This window comes from Ascidiella aspersa, chromosome 2 (genome assembly GCF_963924565.1).
Source record: "Ascidiella aspersa chromosome 2, kaAscAspe10.2, whole genome shotgun sequence".
Classification (NCBI taxonomy): Eukaryota; Metazoa; Chordata; class Ascidiacea; order Phlebobranchia; family Ascidiidae; genus Ascidiella; species Ascidiella aspersa.
This window is the reverse complement of record NC_139448.1, coordinates 9,256,673-9,282,708: the sequence shown is the minus strand read 5'-3', so window position 1 is coordinate 9,282,708 and position 26,036 is coordinate 9,256,673. Positions and strand designations below refer to the sequence as shown.

Below are 26,036 nucleotides of genomic sequence, written 5' to 3'. Positions count from 1 at the left end.
CAACGCTGAAGAGGGCCTCGAGCCTTTCGCAAAATATGAAGGGCCGCTATCAGTAATCGTCAATTGAGAACGACTTGCTTCGTATGACATACGCTTGTACTACGCAAGGCTAGTGCTAGGGGCGCAACCACGATTAGAATATGGAAAAAAAAAAACTTTAGGCTAAAAAACGTGCGAATGTCGACTGGGCCACGCGCCGAACTGGTTTCCACCGTTGAATTACAGAGGCGACTCGCGGGCTCCACACAGACACATGGGGAGAAAATACTGCTTCACGGTATACGAGACAGAAAACAAGGTAAAAATCTCGCCCGCCGTTATGACGCCGCAAAAAATAAAATGACTTGAAAACGCTACAGTTAAAAAAAACGTAAGAGAAAGCACTAGCGTGTCATTGTAGCATAATCATCATAATAGTATTAAAATAATATAGCGACTGTATTATATGCGGTAAACCTCTCGCGGGAATGTTGGCAAAAGATAATTGGGTAGGAAAATAGTTGGTTTTCGTTTCGCAAAAATAGGTTTTCGCAGCGGCGACAAAAAAGTCTAACTTTCCTGTTGCACCTCGTTGGCCTCAGCCACCGCGTCGTTCACAATTTCGCTCGACAGTTTTTCGGCATTCTCCTCTTGTTGTTCGCCGCCCTCGGGAGCTGCTTCCTGTTCCGTCTCCGCTTTTCCATTTGCCTCCTGGCTCGCCTCAGCTCCTGCTTCCTCCTTGGCCTGTTCTCCCTCTCCTCCGGCCGCTGCTGCTTCCTCTTCTTGCTTCTTTTCTGCCTTCGCTTCCGTCTTAGCTGCTTCCTTGCCGCAGATTGAACCCATTGCGATCTATTTGATTTTTTTCGGGCGAGTCTTTGGATCTTTGCTTGATCTTTGGAGCTTTGTCCTTTTGTTGACGATTTATTTAGTAGATTCCGGACTTGCGAGACTGTTGTTTGGTTGTTTTAAAATCCAATGGCCGTAGAACGCAGCAACAAGTTTAAAGTATAAAATAGACCTGCAGAAATCAATACAGTGTATGTTAAAGTTGCAGAGTAAACAGCCTATCGCCCTAACAAAACTGTAACTTGCCTGACGTCGTGCGTCTAATTGACTTGGGCACATGCCCTCAAGAAAAAAACCCTTGATGAACCGCTTAGGCAAGGCGTGATGCTAAAACATGAAACGCTTTCTTTAATCGTGAGTGGCTGAAAGCCAGCGCAGGGCCGGGGCACAACAGACCGCATTCCTGGCGCTTTGAAACACAAGAAACAAGACACTCTGATGGCCGAGCGCTGCGCTGTGTCCAGCCGTCTCCACAAGGCAGCTATCTCTAGAGTCCATTGGGGCTCAAGTGGTGGCCGCGCATCCTTCTGTGCCGGAATTCGATTGGCCGGCGGTTTAAGTGGCGCGTCAGGTATCAGCACGCCCGTGCGCTTGCTTAACTATAGTGGCCAGGCGAGCTGTACGTGCGTTAATTTCCCTCATTACACAATCTGTTCGCATCGCCTCGCTTATGAAATATTCAGTGGCGCGGCCGGGATCGACGCGCGATGCGAGCCCTTTAGCGCCGGAGCCGCTGCTTTCGAGGCGGAACCACTCCCCAGGGACCCGCCATGTCTGAAATAAATTCCCGCCGACCTGGCGCAACTGAAAAGCACACTCTAAACGCGAGCTTTCTCAAAGAAACCAACCTAGGCTGCCCGAGATTGCGCCGACGACCTTAAGCCTACCTACTCCCCAGTCGACTGGTAATTACTGCAAATCGGCGATACAGCAGCAAATACACAGCCACGGACAGCGCCCGTTTCCTGAGGCTTTTGGGTTCCGGATGATATTAATAACTGCGTGCTCTGGGTGCGCTGGGCTTCACCACTGCTGCTAGCTGTGCTGTCGCTATCGGAGAGAACTTTCGCTCCTTCTTGAAGCGCCATTGACCGATCCTAAGTAGTTACTGAATGGCTGACAGACTCTGTTTTATTGTTCCTTCGAGCTGTACGCGGCACTACAGTCGCCAACGGCTGTAAAACCGCCGCGCTTGTCACCATCTAACCAAGTGCGATAACGGCACATACTCTTTAACCCGCATTTTCTGTGGATTTATGGACCCGCGCGCGCTGCAGTGCCTAAAATGACGTTTTCACGGATAGCTGTCGCTTCGCACTCATTTTCCTGGTAAATCACTGTCGCTGCTGGCAGTCGGTCGGCCGCCCAGCCTAGCACAGCCATTTCTAACGCCCAAGTTTGGCAGCATTAGCTCATCGGCGGCGCGTGATCGCAGCGTTAGCATTACACTGTTCAAATCCGATTAGGATTGCATTTATTCGCGCTGCCGTTTCACTTTAACACCCTTTCTACTTAAACTGCAGCCAGCGAGCGAATCGCTTAGCGTTGCAGCACCCAACAAGGCTCTTCCCGCAGCAAAAGAGCGACTTTTTGCCAGTGGTGAACGACTGCGGCGCGGCAAACGTTTTCTCCGTCGAGCTAGGCCGTTCCGTTTTCCCCGGGGCTATTTAGTAAATATCGTTGCGTCGACGAGCGGAATGTCTGAGAAGCAGCAAGAAAAGCGAGGGAAAGCACGACGGCCTCTAATCGCCGGTACTCTAAACACGACAATACAGCACCTATTTATCCGCGCTTTTCGATCCAGTCGCCTTGCCTCTGTAAGTGCGTTGATCGATCTTCGCGGCCGTGTTCACTTCAATTAAAAACACCAGTCTATATGTGAGTCAACCCACAACAAGACGTCAAACGCTAAAACCAGTTCTTTTCCTGCTGTGCGAACTCGTATGATTAAAACCTTCGACCTCAACCTTTCTTTCTGTTCGCAGTTGAAAGTTCGCTGTTATCTTTCCGCTCTCCTATCCTTCCGGACATGACCAATGCGCTCATCTTGCCTAGTTGCCCCGCCCATCTTACAAGCGAAGAATCAAGCAGCAAAGCTACCGCTTAGCGAGCGACGCAGACCCGCCCGCAATCCGCTTGCAACCAGCCAGAAGCTAGTCTACTGACTGCCACTGCTTGCCGCTCGATGTTGGGCGCGGCCCGTCACACCTCAAATGCACGTTTTATGAAGGATCGCGTTTTCTGCTGCGGCCGCGCTTCGTTTTGCGGCCGCGGGCAGGAAGCAATGTGGAAATGATGTCAGTGCGTGTTGTTGAAAGGCAACTTCGAACCGTCGTTGCCGCCACCGCGATTTGCCCTGTTTGTGCAAAGCAGTCGCCCAATTGCCAATTGGCATCGAGGGAGAATTCGTTCTTGAACACCTTCGAGCTTAAGCCTAGCTTTGGGGCGTTGTGCCCAACTGTTTTGCTGTTCTGCCTGCCTTCTATATGCTGGACAAATACAGTTGGCAAAATTCTGGTATATTAGACGAGTGTACCCAGAATATTTGCACTCCTAATAACTAAAATCTTTAGCACATGTAATCTCATCTACGCTTCAAAGTCTTTCAGCCGCGCCCAATTCCGACTCAACAGTTAAAAAAAACCAAGCTTTTTAAATGTTGTTTCAAAATATATGAACGCTTCTCTAGTTATACTATCCCAGCGTTTTATCGCCACCTAGAGACAGAGTTTTTTACAATCTACATTTTTTAGCCAGGATAACATTCTATGTTTCGCGGTATTTGTTTGATATTAGTGTTACAAACAAGTTTTTCGTTGGCCCCCGTAAAGAGGTTTTACGCACCTTCGCTATAGCCATAAAAAAGTCTATTTTGTTATCACTTTCGCTCAAATGAAAACAACTGTCATTATTTAAATGGCTTGTTTGGATACATGTGCGAGACAACTTTGTGCTGCCTAGTGAATTTGGGGATCCTGGTAGCGTACTTTTTAGAATATTTTTTTTTAAGTTTAAAGGGGGCCTACAAATGTGTAGGACTAACACGCAATTACAGTCTTCCTCTATGATTATAGCGATAGTTATATCACCTACACTAAATTCACAACTTCTGGTATATACTTCCTTCTTTTTATGTACTCTTTATACTTTTTCCAGATCCAGATCACCTCAAAGGAGAAGATCACCACCAAGAAGCGTTCGACAATTTTGCTACCCTTTCCTTCAGTGAATTTCAACACGCGAAATAGACAATCTTGGAATTAACGCAGTGCATACTCTACAACTCAACAATAAACGAGGAGACGTATTCGTGTGGCAATCAAATCATATTCCCACATCTCTTGGAGGCAAGGTCTTGATCGAGGCATATCTGGCACTAAGAATATACATTTGTGTCCCCGTGAGACTTGCAAGAACCCTTGTAACTTAAAATGTTTCCGTGGACCGTTTTTTAGGGTTTAAAAGAATCGACTAAAGGTGGAAATATATAATAAAAAGTATACTTTTTGAGCATGGATAGGGATAGGGGTAGGGAATAGTTGACCGCAAGTTACCAGTTAATCAGGTTGTAAACAAGTCATTTTTAAATAACTTAAGTCCCAGTCCAGTCATTGGTAGACAAAACCTAAGTTAAGTATTTTCCAAAGCTAATAAGTCAAGTCCCAGTCCAAATCACAGTTTCGCCAAATGAATTCTAAGTCAAGTCATTGTTAGAGGAAGTTAACTCCAGCACGTTAAGTCATTGATATAAAAATAAACCGTTTAACTATTAAAATCGGTAAACTTATCCGAATATAAGCAATAAATCAAGTAAAAAAAATAACAAAAAACAGCATATAGCAATCTAATTGTTTTACACATTTACGAAAAATGTTGAATGAAAGCACTTCATTTCAACCAAAGTCATTTGTTTTAGCGATCAGGAGTTTAGTTACCAGCCATTATTAACCGATGCTAACTGGCAGTAGCGCTACTCGTATGATACCAAGCTGGTATCTGTACCGATGCTTATACCAATGAGGAATTTCAGACATGCTTGCAATCTAACGCTGTGACTTTCATCCTGAAAATATAATACCTGAACAATTATAGAAGGTTAATAATGGCTGGTAACTAAACTCCTGATCGCTGAAGCAAATTTGGTCTCACAACCTGCGAGAAATTAGTTTTGGGCAGTCAAGTTCATCCATTTTGCATTTTTTACCATAGTAATGACATGATTATTGGCATTAGATCAGATCGCAGTAATTTTTATCCAAATACTCGAAACATAAAGTAGGCCTATAGATATATAAACAACAAGTATCTGACATACCTAACTACGATTTAATCCGATATTTAGAAATTTTAAATGCAGACGCCTCACAGGCCTAAAAATAGCTTTTCAGCGATTTTTCTGTATGTACTATTCTATGAAGTTAACAACACCAGTGAAGTGTGACAATCAGATACTACTCAAATAGATTTAAACATTTCTCGTGTTTCCTGTATTTCAACCCAAAAATCTTTCTTGTATAGCTAACATCAACGATTGATTAGTATTTAATTTACCTAAAAACTTAAATCTCAATAATTATTGTCACAAAATATAAGCGATCAAAATTGACTTGGTGTCGGACACAGGTCGTGACTGGTGAGCAAATCATTGCAGTTTCTCTCATAAAAGCGACATTCCGCACTTGCTTTTTATTTCCTAACACACATGTTCTGTTTACCCGGCGCTACCTACGTCGAATTGGAAAACAAGGAATTCTTAAGAATTAAGATATCAAATTAATACTGCCAGTTAGCATCGTAGTCCTACATGTTACAATAAAATCCGCTAGGTCGCAGGCAAGAGTAATTGTGTTATGGTCAAGAATGCCGCGAGCGTGTGAAGATATAAAAACAGTTGACTGCGGTTTATCGCTTGACTTGCAACCTGCGATCAAGGGCTTGGTTGTGTTTAGGTGTAGGTGGCCCTACATGTCATGCTTTTTTGCCTGCATTTTACTTTAATAGCCAAGTGAATACTGTTTTTACATTGTAATTATTAGAGAAAGTCAGGTAATTAATTAACGACAAACTTAAGTAGTTGTGTAGGTACGTATTCATCTTTAGCCCTGCAGTTGCTCATTAATAACAAACAGATTCAGAAGTTCTGTATAATAATTTCTAGGACTTGCATTATTGTGGATTTTTAGGTAAAGTTCAAAACAGTGTTGGGCACTGGTCTTGAATCCTACCACTTTTTACAGTAACAAAACAAGTTGTCAAAATTAAAAAATTGCAAACTAGGATAATAAATATAATAATAATATTTGACCCAATAATAATAATATTGGCGCTCGTCTAGAATCCTACCACAACGAACATTATTTTGGTTAGGGTGCCGGTTAGCGTTTGGGTTTGGGTGAGTCCAGTAATAGTGTTAAACAATATTACTTGACCTACCCACACCCAAACACTAACCGACACCCTAACCCACATATTATGCATTGCTTAATAATCATTTCAACGTTGTGGTAGGATTCTAGACCAGCGCCATAATATTTGATAAACTCAAACCCAAATAGTGTTAGCAATATAAACCCCTGGACGAAAATGTTGTAGAATTTTAGACCAGTGCCAAAGTTGTTTATTGCCATTGTGAGGTTGTTTAATGTAGAATAATAAAGTAAATGTTGTTTCAATTGCAGACAATTGTTCTGAATTAAAAAATTATGTCTGAGGAAACAACTGCCATCTGATGAAAGCTGACAAAATAAATTCGACAACTATGCCCAACGCCTCCCCAGCACAAAATTTGGGAAATAATAATATGCCTCCCCAGGTTAGAATGAGGACTTCGTTACCTTCCTCAGCCAATCCTGGATCCACCTATGCAAGACGACGGAGCCTTAACGTGTCGCACTTTAACGCTCTTCAAAATGCGGTATCCAACTTGGCAAGAATCGATGACTTTGATCTCGAAGAGCTCGGCTTTGGTTTCTTCTCTGATGTTTTTAAGGTAAGACATCAATTTTTAGATGTGTTGTAAATTTTAAATCTGATTGGAAAGGCAGGCTTGCATTCTAGTTGTCTTTACCAAATACATATCACCCACAAACACATCTAGAGAGTATGGCACATCTCAACGAGATCTCGTGGAAGCACAACCGAAAATTGGGATGACCGGGTGCAACTGAGGTCAAAATTGCACCCCAATATTATAACATATGGGAAAACCAAGTGCATATTTATTTTTTAGGGGTGCAGGTCTTGTCTGTTGTGAAAATAGTTGTGGGTGCACTTTCCATACTTTCCATAGTGGCTATAACATAATTTATTTATATAACAGAACTTTGGTGTACAATGAACAACCAAAAAAGTGTTTGGCGGCCCCTAGAACTATGGAATGCAGTTGGTTGGGTTAGGTCTGTAGTTTGTGTCGCTGAAGTAGTTAAATAATGTTGACTAGTTGTAGCCCTCAAAATAAAGTTTGGCTGTTCTGGTTTTAGGGCCACTTTTTTAATTATTTAAAAAACATATAGTTTCAGTATAATTTAACACAAACACCATGTGAAATAGAGACGGATGTTGTTGTTGTAAAAATTATTTAAAATGATGGTTCATTTTTATTGGAAATTTAGTAAAACATGACTGAGTTAGTTTGACAATAATATGTTAGGGCTAATATTTGATCTATATTTGTCTGTTATTAATAGTTTTCTGTGTATCTTTATTTATAGGCAAAATACTAGTGTCACAGTTGCATCCATTTAGTTTTTTCCCTAGTGGTCTATGAGTAATAGTTTCCTGCTTATTTAGTGACTTTTTAACCGACAGTGGTATGCATATTTATCTAAAAAATGCAGTCAAATGGCCTCTTCAAATTATAACTCTTATCTTTCAAAATTGGCAGATCACAATAGGTATAATGTTCCCCAATTGTTCAAACTAATATTTTGGACCCTTGTTTTGTTATTTCAGTCATGCTAGGTTTAGTCTGTATCATCTTTGAAGTTTGTTTACCGTGGTACATACTTTAAACGCAAGGGGTTACTAAAAAAGTTTTAAAAGCAAGGTCTTATAAAAAAGATGTTTCTGTATAGTACAGTGGTGTGTAACTTGAAAAATCAAACTCTTGGCCTAAAATTTAGTTTTTTATACAAATTCCTTATATATGTTCTTCTTAGGCTGACTATAAATTCAGGAAATCATTGTTATACCTACAGTTGTGTGCAGTTTAAACCCATTCACACAGCTTCCTCTATTAACTGTGTTGTATCATTTTTTCTGAAATGGCATGATGTAGTGCAAAACATTTTTTTTTAAGAAATTATATCCTGAATTTATAAAGTAGTGAGTAGCCTAATTGGGAATATTTTGCCAACAATAGAGTCAAGGACCAAAGAAGTAACATACTGTTGTGATAGAGTTAAAATGCAGCATATGGCACAGTGCCTTTTTGTGTGGAGAAATAAACACTACAAAGGTCGATTACAGGGTCTGTGAACTTCAGAGGACACCCATATCAGGCTGTTCGGAAGTTAGCTAATCTGTTGGTCCAAGTCAAACAGTTGTATGCGTGTCACTTGCCTTTATACCTTGGGTAAACGTCCCCGGACAGTCAACTTTCCCGCTTGACTTCGGCTGATTAGGTCGCCTTGTTAGCCACTGTTTGCCTTCGCTTGTCGTGCAAGCTGTTCTAGCAAATCCAAATTTCGTTCGTCCAAACGTCAAGATATGCGAGGCCAGTTAACAGGGCCACTTTAAAAATAGCCGGCTCCCTTTTCACAAGCCTTGTTTTTGGCTTTTTTAGAGATTCTAAAGTTAACATCGTGTTATAAAATGCGACGATCTACCTTACAATAAATTGGCTTAACAGTGGAAAACGCCCAAAATTTATTAAAAAAAGAAGCCTAGTACATTTCTAAGCTGCCACTAAAATTGGCCAGTTGGCGTTTAAGCTGAGCTGTTGGCCAGAACGACGGCTGGTCAAGATCTGGGTTAATCACCGGATTAATTGCCGCAACAGATTCCATATCCGCCACAACTGTGCGTTTGGTCTTGAATCGTTGGTCGTTTTGCATTCGAAGCATCGATCTTAACGGTTGTGCTATTCCCCACGCGACCGCCCGCACTGAAAGTCAACTTGCCCAATGTTAACATCGTGTATAAGACATACCATGTACAGTGTATTAACAATAGTGAGCAAGACATATTGTCACATACATCATTTAACTTACATTACAAATGCGGCTTTATAAACTTTACAAAATTGAAAATATGCACTCAATAAAGGGCCGTGTCACGCAAAACTACGGATATTTATGCAAGCATTTTCATACTTAAACATATGGGACCTGAAACGTATTCAGACCTCGGCCATTATTCAACATTATGAATATATATATAGCGCTGATGCCGAATTCAACCAATGATATATGTATATATTATAAAGTCGCGCAGAATTTAGTATTTTTAGAACGAGCTGCGTGTCGGCTTATTGACAAGGCCCATTATTTCCATCAACGTTTCGTTTACGTTGTGTATACACTTTATCGTTCATATACACACAGTACACCCGCGCGCTCAAATACATATACAAAGCAGCAACGTGGTGTTTGTAACAACTGCTGTACTGGCAATCATGGCCTCGTCACGCTGCCACAATTCGGCGGTAGTGCAGCGGAAACGGCCAGTGTGACAATGCAAATTAAATGAAATCCGACGCCCAGTTTTTAAATAGTTCTGGCTTCGTGGCTTGTAGTATTTATATCGCACGTGTACCTCCTACGAGCTGCTCACCGGGCGTGTCATAATTCAAATTGCCAACAGGCTTCTGCTTCTGAGATTTTTTTAGAGGAATTTATTGTTTTAATAAAAACACCGAACCCCATGTTAAAAAAACCTAAAAACAATCCTTATAGCCTTACTTTGTTTTCGTGATCGCTACCAATAAACCGTGGAACACAGTACGCAAACACGGGTTTTCTTTCTGTTCCGAAATTTATTGTTGTTGTTGGTTTATTTTCTTATAAATATATTTTCGCAATCATTTTACTAAAAAAAACCTAGGTTTTTTTCATCCCAACCCACGGCTTAATTCACTTACGTTTGCTTTTTGTAAAATATTTGCCTTCGTTTGGAAAACAGCGACAGGGCAACCGTTTATTGATGGTCATAAATACCTTATTTCTCCAAACTTAATCGTCTCGGATGTTCGCAGTGCAAACAACTTTATTTTACGGCCAGTTATTTGAGGTATAATCGAGAAATTGCCTTCTTGATCCAATATTAGGCAAAGTAACTTGTCTACTATAAAAGAAGTCGTTTTGCCTGTTATGTGCACCGAAAATGTACGGTTACATGTTGTTTTCTTCTGCCGCAGGTCACATGTATATTTGAATAAATGCTGATTTTTTTGGGTATGGTCAGTGTTGTAAACAAATCTTTTTGAAATTGCGTAAATCCCAATGAAGTCATTTACAAAATAACTTAATTCCGAGTTGAATTTTTTTTGCGTGGGATAGCATAGTCCTAGTTCGACTAATTGCATCACAATGAAACGTCAAGTATTATTAAAATGTCAAAAAAGACCACAAGGTATGATTTAAAACGGTATAGCCTGGCACTTTTTACAACGGCTGATTAAACAGGCCTCTCGTTACTTTCGTGAGATTTTCTCCCCTCGCTTTTCAAGTGAACCGCGAAACTGGGTTGCGGAAGTAAATTGAGCTCGCCCGCTGGTTCTTGACCGGGACTTGGTTCCAGGAAAAGGCGGCGATTCGAACGTGGTTGGCCCGCAGTCGTAATTTACGATTCCCCGCCTAGCCTGGCTGTTTGGCCGACTACCAACCTGTGTCTATGAATAGCCGAAGCGCCGACCGTAATTCACGGGCACTGTCGTCGCCGGCGTATTAAAAGGTAAACATTGGTCGAAGGGCATTGTTGGCGCCGCGCGAAACCAAATGCAGGCTATAGCGCGGGAGTTGGCGGCCAGAAGCTCGCCCACTGAACTGAACCATGTAATTTTCGGATTTGCGATTCTAAAGAAACGGGTTGTTTGTTGACACGTTCACCCAGTAACGCTGCGTGTCCGAAGCTGATCCCAGCTTTTCGCATAATTTGCCACGATTTCGGCTTTATTGAAATTACGACTTCGCAACTTACCGACCGTTTAGGTATTCTACCATTGCAGGATATCTGAAAATCTGGCGAACTCCGGAGTTTTGTGCGCGCTGTGATAACACTGATGTGTAAGACGGGGCTTTGGCACGCATTTGTTACTGTAATTAAAATAATGTACATTTAAAGGGTTATGTTTTGCATTAGGTTTGCCATTAGCATATCAAAGAGAAAAAATAACAACTTTATAGAGCGTTTTCTTAAACCCGATGCGCGACCCCCAGCAGGGTAGCGACCCGCAGCTTAGAAAACCCTAGTGTAAGGGACCCACGAAGTTGATTACAGAACGGCGTCAACATAATAGCAGCCCTCAGAACAAACTTCTCCGCTTCCGCCCAAAGCCACCAGATCATATTTGTTCGCAAGCCACTTCCGCGTTTTGTGGCCTGCCAAGTCTCGCTGCTGCAAACAATTCCAGACGCTCGACCGTGTTGCCAGCATATTGCGAGGCAATTAAACCTTTCCACCGCCGCGTGTTTTGGCGCCTGCGACTCCCGTGCTCGAAATTTGACGCAAGGGCGGTGGTGAAAACATTCTAGCCGGCTAAATGTCTGCAAAATTGTCTGCAACTCGTTTCTTGCCGTGCACTTTTTGGAGCGAGTTGGGTTGTTTTGTTTACCCTTTCTGTCATTTTGCGCTCTGGGTCTCTTTCTGCTCGTCTAAAATTATTGTGATTATATCTTTAATAAGTATCATTGTTATATTTCCAAAATTGTATACAATGGCTAGTTGGGTACCTGTCGTGCGATATAGCGACAAGTTAATTATGGTTTTATGGTTGTTTATATTTTGTTACCGTTGCGCCCTCCCTCAAACTATTTAGTATACCAATATAAAATAGCCCGCAGAAATTTGGCTTTCAAATTATCCGTTCACCACATTGGCAAGTGGAAACTTTTCGCCTGTTAATTTGCTGCTGTGCTTGCGATCCTCAATGCTACCAAAGTTTTGTTTACACTTAGCTTGCTGCGACGTTCCGCCACGTTTAGGAAACATGCTTGCCACTTTGTTGATGGCAGTTGCCCGCCGCAGAACCCTTCTCAACACCAGCTGTGGGAGGCTTTTCTTCCTTCTGTCGTTTCGTATGATTGTGCAAGACGTTTAGCGAATTGTGCAAGGAGGTTTTTGTGTGCATTACCCGCCCCTTCTACAGGAAAACGCGACCGGTGTTTGAAGCTGAACAAAGCATTCGTTGTTTGCTTTGCTGACCGGGCCTTTTTGCCGAAATCCGTTGGAGAAAACATGGTTTGTGGATAACTACGTGTCGGCTGAATGGCGGCGGAATATGGGTTAGGCAATTATTCTAACTCGAGTTGTGCAATTTTTATAAAAAAAATCTGGGTTGTGCAATTATTACTCGGCGGCTTTCGACCTCTTTTGACTCGCTTAAAGTATTTTCACAGCTTATGCTGGCTTGTATTGCGATACCTTCTTCATAGAAGGTGCCACTATTATTGTTTTCGAGTTTGCCTACCTTGTCATCGTTGGGACGAACTCACACACTCACTTTCCCTTGTAAATTCGACCTCTGCTGACACGTATAGATTAAGCAGCGGACGTACTTTCGCGCTCCCAGGATGATTTACAGCCCCGAATCGGTAATCGACCCATTCGCATCGAATCAGAGTTGAAAAGTTGCGACCCGACGAACGTCCGATTCTACAAGCGCGTTATTTTAAGACATTGGTGCCTTGCAGCCAAAATGCGACCTGCACAAACTTGAAACAGCGTATACTGAAAAGGTTTGTTTTTATTCTTCTTCAATGTATTGCGTAAATTGGAAACCAAATAACAGGATGAATATAGTTTTTTTATTGAATCGTACAAAAACGTGCCTATGAGGGGTAACATTGACCATAAAATATTGGGTAAATATCACCGCTTGGGATGTCCGTTTGTCCGATACTTGGCATTTTGTGCCGATACGATACCCGATGTTTTGAGCAAACCGCCGATCCGCTGCTGAATGACGCCATTACTAAGGTGAAATGAAAATTAGTCAAATTTAAACGTGCAAATGTAATGTTGTTCGTGTTCCTGACAAACTGTTGCTTTATATATGGGACATTTAGTTACTTTAACTGTTAATATGCTATATCTAAAAAAATACCTTTTGGAGTGAAAATGGGTCAGTTATATCGTAAATTATGTGAAAAATTCCTATTTTAATTTGGTATAGGATCGGAAGCGATACCACCCTAGTATCGGACAAATACCGATACTATCACTTGGCATCAAGTATCGGCTACGATCCCCCGATATTATTATGTAAAATCCCTAATTGGGGTGTATCAAATCCTTTGTCAGAACACCGTTTGAACGCCTTGCAGTTGCAATAGAAGTAATGTACATGTAAGAGAAATTTTACATTCGGTACATGTACTGTAACGTGCGCATTCAAACAGCCAAGTCAAGGGGGGCGGGGCGGCTTTCAATCGACGTGCATTGCATTCATTACTGCTGCAAAGTGCGCTGCAACGTTAAATATGCACTAATGGGTCGTGCTCACGCGCGCTATAGGGCGGAAGGCAACGAACCTGATTCAACCCGTTCGCAATTCATCAGCGCAATTTGTTATTTGCTTCCCCAGGTGACCCACAAGCAGACCGGCAAGGTGCTGGTGCTGAAACGTAACAAGGACACCAACAGCAAGATGAACATCCTGCGCGAGGTGCAGCTCATGAACCGCCTCTCGCATCCCAACATTCTCAAGTAAGCGTCGCTTCTTACGAGCTTGTTTTATCGATCCCCTTTGCACCGCTCATTGATTGCTGGAGCTCCCTTTGCGATGTTAAACGGACCCGGCTTCGTTGCCTAAGCCTTGCATTCCATTAGGTACGCTACAAGAGCTTGATAACCGCACACAGTTACCGACTGATAGCGTTAATGCACTCTAGATGTTGCCCGCAAGTGTACATATGCGATTTTTGCTTGTTTTTTGTTAAATTTTCGACTGGTAATTTGTTTGTTTGGTAACGTTAATGTACCCTAGCTCAGAGTTCCTTTAATTAGATGTATTGCGCCCATATCATTTTTTTACAAGTGCGACATCTGTATAAACACTTATAAATTTCGATATGTAAATGGTAAAACTACGGCAAACGCAATTTCCCCATTCGAGCTGTACATCATGTCGCCATTTGTGTGCATAAGGAGACAACACGAAATGTTTTGTTTGTTGTTCTCAAACGTGGGTGGCGTGAAGTTTATATATATGATCTGACGAGTTTGGGAAACACTGCCTTTGATGTTACGAGCAACGATAGATACGTTGGCGATGTTTTTTTGAAATTTATAACTGGAAACGCGTTTTTCGGCTTAATGTTCGGAGCTAAATACGTGCCTTGTGCATGTGTGTGTTCAACTGGGCATTTTCCCCACCTGGGCCCACCACTTCCTTGATAGTTCTCTAACACCTCTTACCTCATTTCCTATCAGACCTGGCGCCTTCAAACGCGCACTCAAAGCACGCCAAGCACTCTGGTGTGTTTTGATATTGTCAAATGCCCGAACATCACATAACTGCTTGCTTGCTGTTGTTCAATATATACGATTTTTTACACAGGTTTAAAGGGGTGTGCGTGGACGATGGACAACTGCACAGCCTTACTGAGGTATTTTTTATATTTGTAAATTAAATATTGAAAATCAATTCATTATTAAGCGCTGAATATATTCACTGCTGATTAATGGCTACAGCGGCGACTGTTGAGTTGCTACCAATCAACCACTAATACTTGTGACATATTCTCGATTTGAAAAGTCATTGTGTTCATTGCAATGCGGCTAAGTTTAGTAAAGGTGTTATAAAGGGAATTGATTCATAGCGTTTCACGTCATTTACAACTGGAGGAAATGACCTTCTTAAAATAAGCACTGCGCGAAACCACTTTCTACCATTAGACTGTTTAAGTTAAAAAGACAAACATTTGATCTGTATACTGTATTTTATGTTGAGTAGAGCAATAAGCCGCTTGGCGACATATTTAACCCCACTGGCCGTAGTTTGGTGAACCTTACTTTAATTTATAAGTACAAGTTTGTGTTTTTCCCACCCGTTAGCCGGTTAACATGAATTTTGAAATTGCAACTGGCGTAATACGTTGGCCATTTTCTACTATCGTTACTTCACAATGTTAAAAGTAAAACAAAAATAGCTACAACGTTCACATATCGCTGACTATTTTTGTACGGCTTAATTGCTTATAACCTTAAAAAACTATACAACTTTTATTGGTTTTATGCCTCAAAACCATACCAAACCATAAATCTGATTTTCCCTTGCGTAAACAACAGTTCATCAACGGCGGAGACTTGGAGCAGCTCGTTTCAAAGGGGAAAGTCAGTCTCTCTTGGAAGGAGCGTGTGCAGATTGCCCTCGATATAGCCAGAGGCCTGCACTACTTGCATTCGCTCGGCGTTTTCCACAGGGACCTTAGTGCCAAGGTATGATGTGGTTTGCGGCTTTTCCGACTAATTTCCCCGTAATTTGATAAACCTGACCGCATAGTACCGATTGACTGGCTTACCTGGCTGTTCCTATATTTCCGAAACGGTTTTGAAATGAATTATTATGCCAATAATTTTACTGAGCTGTGCTGGAGGCCATGTTGTGCCATTTCCTTTGCTAAGTCACGAACTATTCGCATTCTGGCTTGAGCTAAGTATATACGTGAAACAGCAGGTTAAAAACAGTTCAATATGGGCCATAAAACTTGAGCGATTTTCTCGTGGGAAATATTAGTTAGAGTATTTTAGGAAAACCATACGAATATGTCGTTTTGCTGCATGTTTTTTTGTTTCAACAAAAAGGCCGATTATTTGCAAGCCCTTTTCTATTTACTATTACTTTAAACGCATATCATAATGATTTGGCGTTTTACGCCATCAACATGTCGTCTCAAAACTTCTGTAATCGCTATAGTCACTCGATTCAGTAAACTTTGCACAAAACAATATAAAACAAACCGCAGTCGATGCATCGAATCCCAAACCTTTAATCCGTTCGCATCGTATTCAAACGGGCAATTTTTCTGCCATCAGAACTGTCTGATCCGCATCACCACCTCCACTTCTCGCAACCTCAAGGGTCCCGGAGGAGCTGCCAAGAAGCGATACCGCGCCCTAGTGGCCGATCTCGGACTGGCGGAGAAGATTCCTGCATCCGCTGAGGAGGAGTCTCGACTCTCGATGGTAGGGACCCCATACATCATGGCTCCCGAAGTCCTCCACGGAAAGCCCTACAACGAAAGTGTAAGCGCTAGTTTTTTTTCTACCTGAAATTTTTGATTTGTTGAGTCGCATAAGTTTAGCTTTCAGTTTGTCAACTGGTTGGGGGATTTACCTATTTCCAAGGGCCAAATTTCTACTTAATGGGTTAATAAAAATTTTCTTTGACTTTGATTTTATTTCTGGCTTGAATTCTCTTGCTACTTATGGCCTTAAATAATTTAACAGCATTACGGTTACTTTGAAAGTAAGTTAGGTAATTTTTATGGTGACTTTACTTGGGAGTTATTCTAAAAACCCGAGAACAGTTTTCACACAAATTGCGTTTAAAGCATAGTTTTTACCTAATTTTTTTGTTTGCGCTTTCCTATGCTATTGTGACGATAAGCATATTAGACATCAAAGCACCTAAAAAATGCCAGACACGGGAACAAACGACAAGCAGATGGCCTCGGTTATCAAGCGCCTCTTTTAAGTGGGATTAACTACAAAAGGTTGAGAACCGCTGGATTCGGTGTTTATTACGATTCGGTATTTATTAGCTGCTCGCATAGTCATTCAGTCACTTCAAAATCAGACAGCTCTCTTTTCTTACGCACTAATTTTATGGCAAAGTTGTGTCGGCCTACTGGTTTTGAAGTGGTTGTGAAAACACTGAAAACTAGGTGAAGGGTTAGAAATAGGCTTAAAAGAGGGGCCTTTGCTATGTAAACTGGACTTAGCCGGAACCGCAAACATTATGGCGCCCGAAGCTTTAAAGTCATAAGGAATTCCGTTTTGTCGCGTGCGTACCATTCGCTTTTCTCGTGATTGTCTACTTGACCGTTGAGCTATTGTAACCCCCCCTCCCGCGTCGTAGAATGGAAAATACCACCCACACCCGAGTGACAAAGCATATTTACCCGGTTACCGCTTTCCTAGGGGGGCTTGGTGTGTTATCTTTTGGCCAACCTTTGAGCAAATATTGCTCCGGCCGCCATTCTTATATGCGGTTCATTGTTGACAGGTTGGCGTATTTGCCCGTCGAGGAGAATTGCAAGGCTTTAAAATACCAGTTAAATTAGCTATATAAGGCCTGCGAGGTTTCAAATCTCCGAGAATACTCAATGAGCAATTCCTCGCCTGTTGCCCCAGAAATCCCACCCTTTTTCTACAAGGCCAAAACTGGTCACCCAACGTTGCATTTTAGCGTTTTAGATATGACGAAATCGCACCAAAATGCGCCTGTTGTATTAATACGCGTACGTTTCATCTTCCGCGCGAAAATGCACGCCAAAGCCAATTATGTAATGCGATATTTCGATGCTTTTGTGTAATCGCGCGAACGAGAGTAAATGCACGTCGGGCGTGTCACGGACTAGTCGTGCGATTCGCCGCCTTCTAAAATTGCGACCGTAAGGCAGCAGCAGCAGCAGCATTTTGTGTTGTGTGTAGCCTTGTGTCGCGCGCTCATGTCGCGTTCTTGTCACACGAGCAAAGACAAGATGTCGCATGTCGCCACCTCCCTGTCACATTCTTCGAATGTTTTATTACATACTTAACCTAACCTCTTCAAAGGCAGCCGATGCCTTTTGCTTTACGTCATATAGTCCGCAACGAAATCAGCTTGGCTTTGGATAATGTCTGACAGCTTATTAAAAAAGAAATACCTCAACCTTAAAACAGGTTGTAGTGCTTTTAAAATTGGCAAGGTGGTCCTGAACTATGGCTGAAAACGGGAGCCTTGGCACATTTTAGCGGCCATCGTATATGGCAGAGTTATTCGACCGTTGAGAATGGCCAAGCGTTGGAAAATGGCCCTAAAAGAAAGAAGCCATGGCTTCTTTTGTAGCGGCTTTCGATTATGGGCGAGGTCTGAAATACGGCCCAAGAAGAACCGACCTATGGAAAGTGCCGTTCAAAACGGTTTTGTAAACTTGTCCCTTTGATGTCTTTGTGCGTGCGCTCCATGCGTGGAATGCTGTAGATTCGGCTTCCAGTGAAGCGCAGTGTTGTTGATTCTGCCGCCAAGCCAAGCCAGCCTCGGTTTAGCTTTTCGTGATCGATTACGAGAAAGTGATATGTTTTGACGTGAACGTGCGGCTCTTGTAGTCACCCAACCACAATATCATGAACTACCGACTGACTGACTGAAACTCTGGCGTATATGACCGTTCACGCAATAACGATTGGCGGTTAGTAAAACAATAAAAGTAGACGTCAATCTCTAGCCGCATTTGTCCAATTGAAATCCTATATATAAGGTGGTACTATGGAAAGACAGAACAGGTTCATACCGATGAACCACAGTTGTGCAAAAGCTTGTAGATAATACTTTGCAAATTGATGTATAACAGTGCCACCTGATGAACAGCAAATGTGTAGTTATATTCCTATGCCCACAGGTAATTGCAAATTTGCTTCAGTTTTACGTATTTTAATAAAAAAAAAATGTGCATCCCAGATGTAAGTTATGTATCGCATAGGACGCTTTTCGAACATCGCTCTGCACCTAGAACCTACATAGGGGCTTGCACATGTTTTTCGACCTTCTTCGCTTTTCGTGAAGTCAAGTTTCATGATTGACCTTTTCGAACCTTTCAAGGCATGTGCTGAAGAGCCGTGGCACGAATGACATTCAACTCATGCGTTTTAATGGTCATTACCTCGATAATGGCATTAGGACTAATCACTGCATGGTCACCGTCTTAAAGCGTCAAACGACTCATCTTTCACCTTTTTACCTGCTGCGTCCTTTTCCAATCCCGCGAAATACGGCGGAAAAACTGAAGCAGTTGTTGTCAATCGGCGGATATACGCCGCAAAGGCTGTAGAGTGTAGACACACGCACGATACCGCCCAGTACTCGAAAATAGAAGGTGTAAAAAGGCGACCAAACGAAATTTAATCCATCGCTGCCATCCGTGATGTTTTTTTTTGTTTTTTCATGTGCAAAAATGAAGTATATTTTTTGCTGATTAACCCTCACAATAGCCTGTCGGCTTATCTAATGGTGGTTTGCTTATGTGCGCATTGGATACTTTAGTAACTGTAATGACCTGATTTATTTATTAACTTCGATCAAGTTATTGGCGTAAAACTATTTAGCATACATGACAAAACATGTTGTTATTTAGACTATTATACATAACAATCACTATATTTGATTAACAAATTTAATAACCCAATTTTACAGCCAAGAACGCTTATTGAGTTATTTGCAAATGACCAGATCAGACTGAGTAATAAAAATATACCTTTATATATTACTCAAAGGACCCCCGAGTACTTATTGTAACCTTTACCCGTGGTTAAATAGCACTGGGTTACTAAAAAATCAAACCGAAAATAAGTCTAAAACTTTAATGGAGTCGTAAAGCATGTTCAGTAACATTAGTGACTGACTTGAAAATGGCATATTCATAGCAACACATAACAAACTGCAATCCAACATGTAACTGGTATAACTGGGACTCTCCCTTTGAACCAAAAGTCAACTACAACAACAATTCCAACTCCTATAGTCTTACCCCAATATCCTAAATCCCACCCTAAAGATATCATCTTTTTCCTTTGGTAAAATCCGAATTAGATTAGAATAGAATTAGAGCACACATACAATTTTCAAACTAGATTAGAATTAGACACATTTTGCTCTAATTTATTAAATTAGACAACTAGAATTATTTATAGTTATCTAAGTCTGATGGAAGCACTGTAAAGTATCTCACCCAAAACTCTTAAGTCTCATCCTAACAATACCTACTTCTTCCAGGTGGACATCTTCGCATTTGGCCTCCTCCTCTGCCAACTCATCGCCCTCGTAACCAGCGATCCGGAGGAGCTGCCGCGATCCAATGACTTCGGACTCGCCTTCGACCTCTTCAAGAGGATGGTGACGGTGGGAAGCGGCGCCGCCCGGGACTGCCTGGACCAGCCTGTACCCCCCGACTTTCTCCAGTTGGCCTTCGACTGTTGCCAGGTGTGTGTTGAAAAAAAAACAATACCTCATGCCAGTGGCAGACACCAATGATGGCATGAGGCCAAAACGTTTGCAACAGCGAAATGTCGATTTTATCGAAAATGACGGGATATAGTATTACAATAACAATTCAAAAAGTGATAGGATGTTTAAAATTTTTACAACAACAATTTATAATACCTACAATAAAATCTATCGTTGAACGCGATTTAAAACAACCCATGTTATCTTGTTTCGGGTTTTTTGTCTTGTATTTTGCTATTTTTTTAACCATTCTTAAACTGGACCCATTGTAGTACGCTTGAGCAGGATCTGTTATTATGTTCAAAGGGTATTGTTGCGTTGGCGAAACACTGAACTTACACAGTTAAAAATGATATTTTTTAAGCGTTATAAACTACTCAAGAACCGAAGTTACGCTCTGTGAAAGATTTAGGCGATCTGTATTTCATTAAAAATTTTAATCAACCCATCACATCTGGCCTCAAGTTCAATACTCGTTCCGATGATAGACCGGTATACGGCCGCACTGCCACATTGCAACACGCGTGCGCACTCTTGTTAATAATTCAAGAGAGAACGGTGCAGGCACGCAAAGAGGCCGGAACGCACTTAACATTTTCCTGTATTTGCCAAACGGGAGTGTATAAACGACATAAGCCCAATAAACATGTCAGCTTTGAAACGCATAAAGCTATGTTTGGCTACATTTTTTACATTTTTTAACGTGTCGGCCAGTTAGCACCGCTGCTTCCAAAACAGCTGTATTTTTTATTTGGGTTCTTGTTTCGTTTTATGCCAGCCCTTCTTAACCTGGGGTAAATTTACCCCAGGGGGTAAATTTCCACGTTTTAGGGGGTAAATTCAAGGATGGGTATTCAAGCTCTGAATATTCTGGTTTCATGTTTCTTCAACTTACCTATGCGAAGCGGCTTCTCTGCATTGCTTACTATAAAATCTAAAGCACGAAACCGACTTAAATCTGATATTCGATGTGCATTACCAACTACTTTACCAGACATTGAAAAACTCGTTGCCAAAAAGCAAGGGCAGCCGTCGCACTGAATATAACTGTTGTAATTTGTTACCTATGTTTTTTTTTATTAAATGAGCACCACTATATATATTGGAGGTAAAACTGATGTACATCTTTGTTAAACGGGTAAAACATACAAAAAAGGAAGGAAAACAGAGTAATTAAAAAGGGGGATCGGCTGCTACAGAAAGGCCCAATGTAAACTGGCATGCGAGGCTGTAAATTGTGAAACAAGTCCGTGTAAACTATGTAAACGCGCCCGCCGTCGCATATTTGATCGGCCAAATATGGGCGATTTGCTTGCTCAGCGCGCTCCATTATATACGCGATCGTTTATTGTACGCAGCGCTCAGTACAATGGCTCACGTCCCTCGGGTTATCACCTTTGCTGGCGAAAAAACTGCACGTGTCAGCTGTTTGAAGAGCCAGACTGCGTCTCGTGGTGGTTATGAGGCACTTTCGGTGGCTTTGCGCGTAATTTTGTTGCTTTGTTGACCTCGCTTTTTTATTGCCTTTGTTGAAATGCGCAGAGTTGTTTCTTTTTGGACCTGTAGTGTACACACTGTACCGATTTCCCGTGTGTTAATCTACCTCGTTAGTCCTATTTTACATATTGTCAGGAAGCGTTTATAGTCCTATATCCGACAATGTTAGTTGATCCGTTTTGCTCGTAATACCGGAGTAGGTAATGGCATTCTAGCTCCAAATTATAACAACACATATATCCGTGGTATATAATCTTATACTGTTTTTTGGTTATGGCTACAAGTTTGCCAACTCAGTGAATGTATTGTGTTATGTGTTCGGCAAAACTATTTCTGTAGTGTTTGTCTGTTTATAAACCACACAGAAAGAGTATGCTAAAAAGTTTTAATGGCGCATTACTGCAAGAGATTAACCCATAAAATTTAGACAAGAGAATTGACCGCCAAGCACTTGAATAAAAAGGAATGCTAAAATAATTATTTGTCCTAAAATCTCTGAATTCCTCTTAACATTTCCAGATTAGGTGGTAACCGTGTACAACACTAAACTCCTTGTGATTGTTGTTCATTAATAACTGGCCTTAGTTGTCTTAGTAAGGAATCGCGCATTAAAAATTCTGGTTTTGTGTCCATGAAAATATTTTTGTGTTGTTACTTGCCCACACGTGTTAAAAGATTAAGAACCACTGGTCTAGAGAACCTTAATTCTTTATTGTAGACGACTTTAGGTATTTATTGCTCATTTTTGGGATCGATTTCTTTGTTTACTTTGCCATTCTGACCTTTGCCGTATGTTTCTGGCCAATGCATTGCTGACACACATGTTTTTCACTTCCTTGATTTCATTGCATCCATCCAACACCCACACATTTGACATTTCCTCCTTAACCACGTCACATTTTCACGACTGCCTCCCTCCTTCGTTTCAAAACTGCAGTCTTCAGCATCATTTACAAAAAAAAACAAATCGTTAACGTTTTCCAAGACACTTTCGGGCCTCAAGGACAGTGGCCATTAAACTACCTTCCGCTTGGTTTGTTTTCCCTGCCCGCGGCGTGTTGCTTGATAAAACTATAATGGGTCAATAACAGCTATATTATAGGAAATGCTCGTCATATGCAAATCAAACTAAACCTTAAAAGCTTTGATTATTTATGAGGACAATTTGATAAAGCTCTCTCTATAAATTGTTTGCCATATTCAGTTCTTAGAGTTACCCGTACCTTCATGGAATAACTTTAATATGATTCCTGATAAAGCTATAGGATACTTGCAGCTTTTATTTTCTCTTTTGTATTTTTCTTTTCCAACACATCGCTTAGGTAAAATTACTAATTTTCGGTGGGTCAATGAACAAAAGCTTGTCAAATTAGACAGTTTCGAAAAAAGATTGCAAGTAAATGTTCCGAGTTCTTGTTCAAAGGAATGTTCGACAGATTTTGCTTATGTTTATTCGTGTGACTTATTACCACCACGATAAATCGATACATAGAAAGATTGCGTACTGGAAAAACGTGGACCTCCGGCCTTTAATTTGACCACGCTTCTGTAGAACACTTCACGTCGAAGAAACGCGTATTGTTTCCAAATCTAAAGACCAAGTGTCCGGTTACTTAAAACGTTACACTGCGAGACTGTGGAATAGGGTTGGGTCCGTTTATTTTATCACTGTGTAGATGGATACGTATGGTGTGTGCTACAATGCTGTCGCACAACGTTCAATACGCGCGTGGCATAATGCATATCAAGTGTCCGTCGGAATGGATCAATGGCCCATTCAGTTCTTTTCCGATTACTTGTCTGTCGAACGGTGCAATTTAATACACAAAAATATGTGGTCCTGTATAACCTGAACGCCAAATTATAGATGTATTGACAGTTAGAGGTTATAACATACCTGCTGTAATTGTTAAGATTGTATTATCGTTTCTTATTTACACGCAATACCTTTTTCGCGTTTGGATAAAATATGGGCTCATTTTGTCAATCTTCGGAATCTTTTTAACTATAGGAAGTCTGCAATGAAGCTTAAGCCCAAATAGTCATTTAACAAGTTTTACCATTGCTTTAGGGACATCTAAGAATTCTTGCGTTGTATATTCAAGGTGCTGTTGCTGACACCTCAAATTACCCCATGTTAAGGGGGTCGTACGAGGCCGCCTACTTTAGGGGACTATAGGGAAACACATGACCCCTACAACCCCTAAGCTTGTCCCGTTCGGCGGCCGGTGAAAAAACTGTTGTGACATGTCGCTGGGAGCTAACTATTGGCAACCGACCTAATTAAGGTTACGAATTAATACACTGGCACTACAATGCATGGCAGAGTGTGCGTAGAACGTAGTAAACGCTGTACAGTAATGCCTAATCGCTCATTGTTCCGCGTGAGTCACCCGCGACCTGCGTCTGACTGTGTTCTGCATATGGCCCGCAGTTACCTCACTCGCTACGTTACAGCTAAAAAACGTTGCGTCGCCCCAATTGTTTCTCGGCCATTTACATTTTTAATTTTCCGTTTTGCGATTGCGGCCGTTAGGAACCGCCGATCGAAGTATGCCGAGGCGTCGAGTTTTGTTGAGGGTCATTCTTTACGTTTTTGAACGCGCTCGATAACCCACTGTGTGCTACTTGCATAACCTTCGAGTGTGATCGATCTCCGTAATTGGAAACAATACTTTTTGCAACCGACTCCGACGAGCGATTAATAAAAAGCGACCGCGCGTCAATCAATGCGCTATTGGTGGGTCAGCTTTCATTAAAGCCGGGCAGTATATACGACTGTTGGGCAACCCTTTTAATAACACTGTTGTGCTCTTTGACACTCCACCCCTTAAACTCATCTTAATTAACGGTATAAAAATGACACCGAAAAAGGGGACAAATTCTGGCTGTGAAATTGGTCATTAAGACCGTTTTTTCACACTATACACGGATCAGTAATGTAGCTTAATATTGACTTTAAAAACCAAAAAGGCTGAGTAAATCGACATCATCTTGAGAAAGATGTTTCGATAAGTTCTTTCATCGAAACGTCTATAGCTAAAACCGCTTACCTATAATAATTGCTGTTCTTTTGCTATTTAACTGTAACCATGAACGTTTTTATTACAGTTCGAACCCAAATCCCGACCGACGATCAAACAAGTGGTGACGTCACTGGAGGCCATCCTCACTCGTCTCAAGAAGATAAAACGAGCCTCTTCGTACCGAGGTAGGTCGTCGTCTGGTCAACTTAGCAAGCAATTCAAATGTGAAAGCGCATTACGTTAGTTAAGTTTTTTGTGTGACCAATGCTTAGAGCAAAATAGGTATGAAATCACAACCCCATCTACAGAAAATATTTCAAACTGCCTTACAATCTAAGAATCTTAGTAAGTTGTTCTATCAGACACCGAGTAAGGAACTGATGATGATATTTTTGACGGAAAAAATGTATCTTTATATTTCTGACTTTAAGAAGGTTTAGATAGGCTGAAGAATATTGCTATACGTAAGGTTGTGATTCCTGGTCCCTGTTTTTTTGTGTAAACATGCTCTGAACTAAAAAAAAAACGATCGGTAAGTTTATCTTGCCATTTTAAATTGCGAAAAAAATGAGGGTGGGAGAGAAATAGGGACCAATTCGATTTTGGGACTGCAAAACGGCGATCGGTTGCTTTCATAGAAAAATATAAGTATATCGCTCTAATGAAACTTGAAGGTTTCGCAGAAGCGCTGCCCTGAGCAATTCCCGCTACGACTGGCGCTATTCTGAACGGCCGCGGTCCTAACGCTTCGTTTGTTTATCGATTGCAAATGGTCGAAACGGGTCCTTTAATTTGCTTGCAGAACAATACAATTTCGCGTGGCCTAATGCCGTATAACGTTGAATTTTCAAGCGTAATTTAAAAGCTGGCTCATTTTTCGCCGATTTTTTCCGCGACTGTTCCTATTCAAAAAAATGAAAAGCCGCCAACGAAGAATCCCCACACATTTGTTTAGCCCGGCTTTGCGTCGGCAACCGTCTCTAAAACGGCAAGCTGTTGCAAGAAAGACGCTATCTCTCCCGGTTTGTAAACACGCGCCCGAATTAGCAATTGTCTATAGCTGCTAGGCGGAAGCTACCAAGTGTATATAGGCCAGTTGGCATGTCCGCCTTACAAAGGTTGACCTACCCCTTTTGACCCCCGTCTTTGTGGAAAATTCTACCACAAGGCCGATTTTTATGGCCGGATTAAAAAACGCCTGGCTCTATTTATTAACTCCTGTAAGAGTTTTGTACTTCTAGACCAGTGTTACACGTCACCTTAAATTTAAAGACGTACAGATCCATTTCAACTATTGCTCTGCCCTGGAAGCCATACAGTGT

At 41.5% G+C, this 26,036-nt stretch overlaps 1 protein-coding gene across 1 annotated transcript in view; it reads left to right on the top strand.

The window, feature by feature from the left end:
* The first annotated feature begins 6,517 nt into the window (after positions 1–6,517).
* Positions 6,518–26,036, top strand: part of LOC146163472 (uncharacterized) — a 32,953-nt gene continuing 13,434 nt past the window's right edge. The window contains exons 1-7 of the mRNA XM_083381818.1: positions 6,518–6,814; positions 13,568–13,689; positions 14,543–14,591; positions 15,274–15,423; positions 16,021–16,230; positions 19,961–20,167; positions 24,800–24,899. Of these exons, the coding sequence (XP_083237944.1) occupies positions 6,554–6,814; positions 13,568–13,689; positions 14,543–14,591; positions 15,274–15,423; positions 16,021–16,230; positions 19,961–20,167; positions 24,800–24,899 (1,099 nt within the window). The 5' untranslated portion in view covers positions 6,518–6,553. The remainder of the gene's footprint in view (positions 6,815–13,567; positions 13,690–14,542; positions 14,592–15,273; positions 15,424–16,020; positions 16,231–19,960; positions 20,168–24,799; positions 24,900–26,036) is intronic.